Here is a 9,566-nt window from a genome sequence, read left to right as displayed (position 1 = left end):
AGCCCTCTGTACCAACTCAGCTTCCTGCAGGGAGGTTTGTTCTCCTACTCTCTGACCTGAGGTTCTGGGAATCTTCTCTGGGAATCTGGCTCTGGGGATTCAGTCAATGATTACTGCACTAATGCAGCCTAACCAACTGTAAGACTCAGTGTCAAGCAACAGTAAGCAAGCAGCCAGGGTTGCTTGGCTGGGGAAGCTCAGCGCCATGTTTCCCACCCTGCACCTACCAGGAGGCTCCCTGGGTATGTTCTACTCTTGGTAATAGCAGAATGCAAGAGGCAAATGTAAACCAGCAAACCTCTGAAAGCCAAGCCCAGAACTTGCATATCGTCCTCCCACAGTATTCTACTGGCTAGAGCAAGTCATATAGCCAAACCCAAGGCACAGGAAGGTATATCCCATCCCCTTACAGGGAGAAATCACAAAATTCTGTAGCAAAAGATTAAAATGTAGGGCCACCAGCGCAACCTACCACAAGCTGCAAAGAAATAAACTAATGAATACAGATCTTTGGGGCCCCTCACCGACACCAAACCCAACACTCTGCCTTAGCAACGTATACTGAATAGCACCAGATAAGAAGCCCCACCCGTGGACACTGAGCTTCCCACTGAATTATCAGTGTCCCAGTCTGATACATGGAGAGCCAACCAAGGACCACTAACATTGGTAAAAGGTTTCTCAAATGAAAGATTGAGACCAAATCTAAAACAGAAGAAAGGTGCTTAAAATAAATGTTATTGGGGACAGAAGGGAAAATGTTTTAAACCCCTAACGATTGTAACTCATATTGTTAGTCCCATATGGATGATAACAGATCAGTGATGGAAGAGTAGTGTGCCCTAAAAGAAAACACTATTCAGAGGGTGGTAAAGACCATTTCAGAAACAGAAACTCTTCCAGAAAGTAGAACAAAAAGACAAAGAGAAGGAAGATAGAATAGAAACTATTAGGAAATTAGAAGATCATGCTGTGATCTAATTAATAGGATTTCGAAAAGTAGAAAACGAAGAAAATTAAGGGATTGAAATTATCAAAAAACTAATGCAAAAAAGTTTCCCAGAGGTAAATGGTGTGAAATTCTAGACTAAAAGACTAAGCCAGTGCCCAATACATTGAATGGTTAGACATAACATTCAACGGTTAGAAAAACCAAAACCCCTCTCTAGGTATATCATCTTTTATTTTCAGAACAAAATGGATTAAAAACTTAAATCTAAGACCTCAAACTATGAAACTACTGCAAGAAAACATTTATAACACGTGCACTACCTCCAAATCTTGGATATTTATATGCATGTGTTATAAATGACAGGGAACATGTTATCCTTCAGTTCCATTTGTTTCCCTTATACTCTTCCATTACAGTACAGACAGAACAAAGTTATTCTTTGTGGTTTCATTAAGTGGTCAGCTTAATGAGTTTTTGCAATCCTATATTCCCCAGAAACCACCACCCAAAACAAGAGACAGCACATTCCTCCTCCTTTGTACTGTTTGCAAGCAACATGCCTTCTGTCCCTACACTAAATGTAAATTCCGTTCTTATTTATCTTACCTGTATATTAACTTCGTCTGTTTTATAATTCTATATAAATGGAATCATCTTGTAGGTACTCCTTTATGTCTAGTTTCTTTCTTTCTTTTTGAGATGGAGTTCTGCTCTGTTGCCCAGGCTGGAGTGCAATGGCACAATCTCGGCTCACTGCAACCTCTGCCTCCTGGGTTCAAGAGATTCTCCTGCCTCAGCCTCCTGAGTAGCTGGGATTACAGGCACCCGCCACCACACCCGGCTGATTTTTTGTATTTTTAGAAGAGACGGGGTTTCACCATGTTGGTCAGGCTGGTCTCGAACTCCTGACCTCAGGTGATCCACCTGCCTCAGCCTCCCAAAGTGCTGGGATTACAGGCGTGGGCCGCTGCGCCCGGACATCTGGCTTCTTTCATTTAGCTTAATGTTTCTGAGATGCACACATAGTATACTCTTTATGAATGTAATTATTTTTATTACTGTGTATTATTATATTACATGAATATATCACTAATTTTTTGTCTAGTCTCCTGTTAGTGGACATTCAGGCTGTTTCCAGTTCTGACTTATTTCAATAAAGCTGCTATGAACATTTGTGCACATATATTTTGTAGATACGTGTTTTCATTTTTTATCTGCAAACTTTTAGGGGTGAACTGCTGAGCTATAAGGCAGATGCATGTTGAACTTCATTAGGAAGTGCCAAACCATTTTCAAAAGTGGTTCTACTGTTTTACACCTTTCCAGCAGCAGTCTATAAGAGATCCAGCCATTCTGTGTCCCTGCCAATATTTAGTGCTGTCCTTATTTTTCAGCCATTCTCTAGGATGCCTAAGGGTATGCCATTTGGGTTCCCGTTTTTATTTTCCCCATGACTAATGATGTTGAGCATCTTTTTGTGTGTTTCTTAGCCACACATAAACTTTGTTTTCTGAAGCACCTGATTAAGAATTTTGCTGCAAACTTATTCTTTGTCATCCTTCTTTGGCTCTATTGTTTGACTGATTTGAAATCCATGTGATTGACTTTTCTATTGATGGAGATTTAAAGTTACCTCAATTTTATGTTTTTATCAACCAGACTGTATAACCAGAGTCATAGGTGCCCTTATATCATTATCATTCTCCCCTCCTCCACTCTTCCTGTCACATATATGGCTAGAGGAGTACACACAAGCATGATGGAGTCATCTAACTCCTAACTATGGGCAATTTAGGGGATTGCGGACCTGAAGAGGTTGAACCAACTACCTCCAAATCATGGGCATTCGCTGTGGTGTAAGAGACCACCAGTTCACCCAAAGTTGCAGGCAGGGGAAGGTGAATTCCCACAGTTAATCAAGGTGCAAGCCCTGTGTCTAGGGTCTCTGGGTAAGCTAGGAGATTGAAGATTTGGTGGACTTGGCACTGAGTTCCACAAAGAACGACCTACCCACACCTCTCCTCTTTACTTGATTGCAGAAGCCTGGACAATTTAAAAACAACGCAATGAATGATGATGAAAAAAACATATTGATGAAACAGAAACTGAAGGAGGAAAGGAGTAAGATACGAGAACCTCTTCTTCCACGCCAAACAAAGGTAGGTCACAGCAGGCCCTTAATTTTGGGACAGACCCCTGACAGGCAACTTCTCTGACCCTCGTCGCCCAGTAGTGATGGTTATCTTCTCTATGGCTCATAGTTTGGGATGACCATGAAATTTACAGCCCAAACCAGGATACATTTGTGGAAGGTGGTGCTATTATTTCTCAGGAATAAGCATCATAAACTAAAAATATCCCAAGCAACCAGGACAAATAATTGCCATACACACAGCAGGGATGATCAGCAAGTGATTCATCCTGAGATATCTTCTTCTCCCATTTCCTTGTCAGCCTGAAAAAGGTGGGTGACTGAGACATGGAGACTTGGGTGCAGGGCAGATAAACCCTGAAATGTGGGACAAGATCATGCAAAGTTCAAGAGTAGAGTGATGAGCACTGTTTGGATAATGCATGGCCAAATGGAAATCAATCTAAGTCTAAAATTTGTGTGTGTGTGCATGTCTGTGTGCACATGTGTGTATGTGTGTGTAGGGTAACTGAAGTTTAAGGTATGAAAGTCAAAAGAGGTCAAAGTGAGAAATAAATGAGAAAGATCCCAAACTGTGTGGAATGGGGAAAGTTTTAATACTATGACATGACAGAGGGAGAAAGCAGGTTGTGGATTTGAGCTGGAGCTGGGGAGGAGAGGGCAGGGCCAGCAAAGGACACCAGCTGGTGGGAGGATCTGAAGGGAAGGGTCATGGATGTCAGGGGTGGTCCAGCCCAGGTGGATCATGGTAACACTTTAACCTCTTAAACACAGTGTCCTTGCTCTAGACTGGCTGACAAGGTCAATGGAAATTCAAGTGAGGTAGCCAGGGCAGTCTACCTCCATTTTGCAGTTAGGGACATTGAGACTCAGAGGTCAAGGTGAGGTGACCATGTCCATTAACCTGTGGGTGGCAGAGAGTGGAAACCTATCAGGTCTCCTAGGTCCAGCTCTTGTCCCATTCATGAACTTTAGAGGAAAGGGCCTTTCCTCATAGAGGATCAAGGCCCCTTCCTCTCACACCCTGGGACTGACTGACTGGGACTGACTGATGTGTGATAATGTTTCCTGAGTGTCCTTCCTTTTCCTTGCACCCCTCCCCACTAAAGAAGCCACCTGGTGACATTGAACTGGCCTCCACGAAAATCCAGGCCTGGTGGCGTGGCACGCTGGTGCGACGCACACTACTGCACGCCGCCCTCAGAGCCCTGATCATTCAGTGCTGGTGGAGGCAGGTGCTGGCAAGGCTGCAGGCGAAGAGGCGGCGGGCGGCACTGGAGCTCTGCACACGGCAGCTATGGGCAGCAGTCAGGCTGCAGTCCTGGGTCCGCATGTGGCGTGTCCGCCGTCGTTACTGTCGTTTACTCAATGCTGTCCGCATCATCCAGGTCTACTGGCGCTGGAGAAGTTGCCATACCCGTGGCTTTTTCCATGGCAGCTATGAGCTCACAACAAGCCAGCTGAGTCTTGAGCTTGACATCTTCCTGGGATCACAGATTTGCCGAATTACAGACTGCATCCCCTTCCCAATAAAGAACTGACCAGGTCTGCTCCAACTATGTGTCCGTAGTTCTCTATTAAACAAACTCTGAGAGATCTTTGTCTCAGCAAAGGATCAGGGAAATGAGGACAGATACCTGGCATCTCACAGGTCAGCTCTGAGTAGTCAGCCGGCTTGTCTGGGGTCCTGTGGGGAGAAGGATGTGACAGCCCCATGCTGGAGGAGCAGGGCTTGTGATAGATTGGCAATGTCGGCCATAGGTGAGGGGGTTGGGGTTGCAGAGCCACCAAGAAGGTCAGCTCCAGGGAGACTGGTTCCTGCTGTGGTGTGCGTAATGGCGCCCCCTGTGGCCATGCAATATGGAGGCCTGTGCCATTCTTGGCTCTTAATCCTCCAGCCTCTTCCCTTACCACTTTGAGCAAGTTCAAAAGCCCTCCCTGGGTCTGCATAACCCTGCATAGTCTGGCCCTGGCCATCTCATCCTCTTTATGTTCTCCCTGGCTGCTCTGCTATTTAGCAACTATCCCAAGCATGTTCCCATCTGAGAACTTTGCCCTGCTGCCTGCTCTCCTAGGCTCATCGGCTTCTGTATGGAGCTCCCACTCTATGCAGGTTTGTCTCCGTGCAAAGGCACCCTCTCCAGCTCCTCAGTCTGCCTTCCTGTTTTCAAAGTCCTCATCACTACTTGAGCTTGTCTTACCCTATTGTCTATTTTCTTTTTCTTTCTAGAGGGTTGCCTCCAGGAGAGCAGGATTCTGGGGTCAGTGCTGTGTTCCCAGGACCTAGAATGGGACTTGGAACATTGTGGTTCCCTCTCTATGTATCTACACATATGTACAGGTTCAGTAGCCTTATCTGAAATGCTTAGGAGCAGAATAGCTTCAGAGTTCAGATTCTGGGGGATGTTGGAATATTTACTTTTTACTTACATATTCAGCATCCATCATCTGAAAATCAAAATCCAAAATTCTCCAACAGCATTGTCTTTGAGCTTCATTTCAGCACACAAAAAACTTCCGATTTAGGAGCATTTTGGGTTTTGAATTTTTAGATTGGGGTACTCAATCTGTATATATTTAGATATCCAAACTACCCAATCCAGAGCCGACCTCCTGCATCTGGCTCTTACACCACGGGAGGCAACATGCCTCTCCCTTAGTTATTCCTGGGCAGGTACCAGAACACTAGGGACCACCTCTGCAGCTTAGAACTCACCACATTATGCCAACCAGCCAACCCTAACGCTTTACCCTGCCCTACCTTGCCTTTCCCTCAGAAACTCAATTAAGACCACGACCTCAGATCTCCCCTTGCTTCTTCCTCTGCCACCTCACCAAAGCCTGGAGCTTCCCTCGTCACCCTACATGGCATGCCGCCCACTGTAAGAACCAGGTCCTGTGAGTGTAACAAACTTAGTTTTCTTGAGTTTCTTTTTGTCTCCGCTTGTGGCCACACCTGACTCATTAAAAAAAAACAGGAAGCAGGGCCGGGCACAGCAGCTCACGCCTGTAATCCCTGCACTCTGGCAGGCCGAGATGGGCAGATCACAAGGTCAGGAGTTCAAGACCAGCCTGACCAACATGGTGAAATCCCGTCTCTACCAAAAATACAAAAATTAGCCAGGCGTGGTGGCACGTGCCTGTAATGCCAGCTACTTAGGAACCTGAGCAGGAGAATCGCTTGAACCTAGGAGGCGGAGGCTACAGCGACCCAAGATCACACCACTGCACTCCAGCCTGGGGGACAGAGTGAGACTCTGTCTCAAAAAAAAATAAAAAGAAAAAGAAGAGTGTATGTGTGTGTGTGTGTGTGTGTGTGTGTGTGTGGTCTGTAAGTTTGAAGTGATCTTCATGCAATAAATGAGACTAATCATTTTTAGATTAACCACATAAGATTAACCACTGAACTAAAATTAACAATTTTGTGGTATTTAGCAGATTCACAATGTTAAGCAATCACCAGCTCTATAAAGGAGAGACATAGTGTATTTACTGATAGAATTTCTTAACATTGTAATATTGTCGCTTGTCTCCACGGTAATCTATGAAACTCACATTCCAATACAATAAAATTAAGGTCAATTCTAATCAAAATCTCATCATGACTTACGGGAACTTGACAAACTAATGCAAAAAAAAAAAAAAAGTATTGCAGAATTAATTTCCACAGTTCATTAAATCAATTTTGAAAACAAAATAGAGAAGTGTTCACAGACACTAAAATGTGTTACAAAATGATTAGTGTGAAATTGAGGCACTGTCTACTAAGACTCTAAGTGGGAAATAAACATTTATTTATGAAATTGTATGTTCACCCCATCCTCCTCCTTGATGCGTATAGCCAGGCAAGAGTTCTATCCCCACCTTGGCAGAAGACAGGTTTATTTACTAGATAAGTTGAACCAGAGAGCATCTGAATGCAGGGAATGCAGGCGTAGTTGGCGGCAGTGGTGAAGCACCATACCAAAAACCAAGGGAGTATGTGCAACTGTACAGGCTAAATAGAGAAGCCTCCAGCCCTCTCTCCCAAATCAGCTCCCCAAAGGCTTACAGACAGGTTTCATTATCCTACTCTCTTACCCAAGGTTCTGGAATTTCTATCTGAGAAAACTGAGACAAAAACAAAAACAGAAGAGAAGGGCTTAGAAGAAATATTAGAGACAAGAGAAAAGGTTAAAAACCACACACAAGCCAGGCGCAGTGGCTCATGCCTGTAATCCCAGCACTTTGGGAAGCCGAGGTCGGCGAATCACTAGAGGTCAGGAGTTTGAGACCACCAGCCTGACCAACATGGTGAAAATCCATCTCAACTAAAAATACAACAAACTAGCTGGGTGTGGTGGCGGGTGCCTGTAATCCCAGCTACTTAGGAAGCTGAGGCAGGAGGATCACTGGAGCCCAGGAGGCGGAAGTTGCAGTGAGCCAAGATCACACCACTGCACTCCAGCCTGGGTGACAGAGCAAGACTCCATCTCAAACACACGCACACACACACACACACCCCACTAACAGCTATCATTAGTATTCTTAGACCCATAAGAGATAACAACAAATCAATAAAACAAGCATAGTGTACTATAAAAAAAGAATATTCAGAGGATGGGAATGACTCTTTAAAAGATATCAAAAACTACCAGAAAGTAGATCAAAAAGTTTAAGATGGCAAACGTAAATGGACAAGCCTCTTAAAGCCCAGTCCAGAACTTGCATACTGTCATTCTACATTTTTCTATTGACCAAAGCAGGTCATATAGTCAAACTCAAGGCCAGGAAGACATATTCCATCACCTTACAGGGAGAAACTGACACAAAAAGATGGAATATAGTGTAGAAAATATTAGAAACTTCAAGGATCAATCTATGATTTGACTAATAGGATTTCTAAACATAGAAAACTAAAAAAGTTGAGGGGTAGAAATCATCAAAAAAAAAAAAGCAAATACAACAAAGTTTCCCAGTAAATGACATGAATTTTTAATTTACAAGGCTAAACCAGTGCCCAACACAATGAACGGTTAGCAAAACTAAAACACATCTCTAGGTATATCATCTTGTAGTTTCAGAACATCAGAGAAAAAGGAGATCCTAAAAGCTTCCAGAAAGAAAAAAAAATAGGTCACATTCCAGAGTGATAAAAGACATTGTATTAGTCAATTCTTGCACTGCTATAAAGAAATACCTTTAAAAATAAAAGGAAAAATAAAGAAATAACTGAGACTGGGCAATGTATAAAGAAAAGAGATTTAATTGTCTCACAGTTCTGCAGACTGTCCAGGAAGCATAGTGACTTCTGAGGAGGCACTGGGAAACTTACAAGCATTGCAGACAGTGAAGGGGAAGCAGGCACATCTTACATAAGCAGGAGGAAGAGACAGAGATGGAGAGGTGCCACACTTAAACAACCAGATCTCACATTAGCTCACTCACTCACTACTGCCATGACAACACCAAAGGGGAGGGTGTTATACCTTGAGAAACCACCCCCATGATCCAATTACCTCCCACCAGGCCCCCCCTCCAACATTGGGGATTACAATTCAACAGGAGATTTGGGCAAGGGCACAGATCCAAACCTCTAATAGAAAGTGTAACAAATTCCTCAATATCCTGAGAGAAAAATAATTTTCAAGCCTGGCAACATGGTGAAACTCCATCTCTACAAGAAAATTAGCCAGGCACAGTGGCACGTGCCTGTAATCCCAGCTACCCCAGAGGCCAAGGTGGAAAAATTGGCTGAGTTCACCGAGCCTGGGAGGTCGCAGCCAGTGAGCTGTGATTGTGCACCTACACTCCAGCCTGGGTGGCAGAGAGAGATCCTCGCTCAGAAAAACCAAAGAAAAGAAAAACAAGAAAAAAAGAAAGGAACAAAAAATAATTTTCTACCTAGAATGTCATACCCTCTTTTCCCCAGATGCTAGCACAATTGCGTATGTTCTAATTCCTATTATGAATTCCTTATCCCATAGCATCCAGAGTGGTTCTGCATCCCCAGTAAAACTGTGCCTGCAACATGTGGGATCCGTAAGTGGGACAGTCCTCACAGGGAAGAGGGGAAGGAAATTCCTAGGATGCTGGGGAGAGGGTACCCCAGAAGAATGACCAGGCAGCAGGCTTTAAGAGCAGCTACCCAGATTACAGAGTGGTGCAGGGGTCCATGAAAAAAGCAGAGTTGATGAATTATCCGAGTTTTGATGAAAAGTTGGGGATAAATTAGTACAAACCATGGCAATCAAGAGCTCCAGGAAAAACAGACAGGAAATGCATGAAAGGCTATGTCATAGCAATATGCCATGTTGCTAAGTCATAGACAGGTTACATAATCACAATGATGGAAGTACTGAATACTTACTGAACAAAAAACTGTGATGCTATAATCATATTGAGAGGAGAGCAGAAGGATGGGAACAGGTAAATCTTCGCTTCATGAAAAGAAGTCAAGAGGTAATATCTAAAAGAGAAAAT

General features: G+C 43.8%; 1 protein-coding gene across 1 annotated transcript in view; it reads left to right on the top strand.

Annotated features, from left to right (window-relative positions):
* Positions 1-4,660, top strand: part of LOC105544031 (IQ domain-containing protein F5-like) — a 17,624-nt gene extending 12,964 nt beyond the window's left edge. Inside the window, exon 3 of the mRNA XM_011986267.1 lies at positions 4,217-4,660. Coding sequence (XP_011841657.1) covers positions 4,217-4,645 — 429 coding nt within the window. The 3' untranslated portion in view covers positions 4,646-4,660. The remainder of the gene's footprint in view (positions 1-4,216) is intronic.
* Positions 4,661-9,566: the final 4,906 nt, after the last annotated feature.

Source organism: Mandrillus leucophaeus, unplaced genomic scaffold, assembly GCF_000951045.1.
Source record: "Mandrillus leucophaeus isolate KB7577 unplaced genomic scaffold, Mleu.le_1.0 Scaffold296, whole genome shotgun sequence".
In the NCBI taxonomy this organism is placed as follows: domain Eukaryota; kingdom Metazoa; phylum Chordata; class Mammalia; order Primates; family Cercopithecidae; genus Mandrillus; species Mandrillus leucophaeus.
This window is presented reverse-complemented; position numbering and strand designations above follow the sequence as displayed.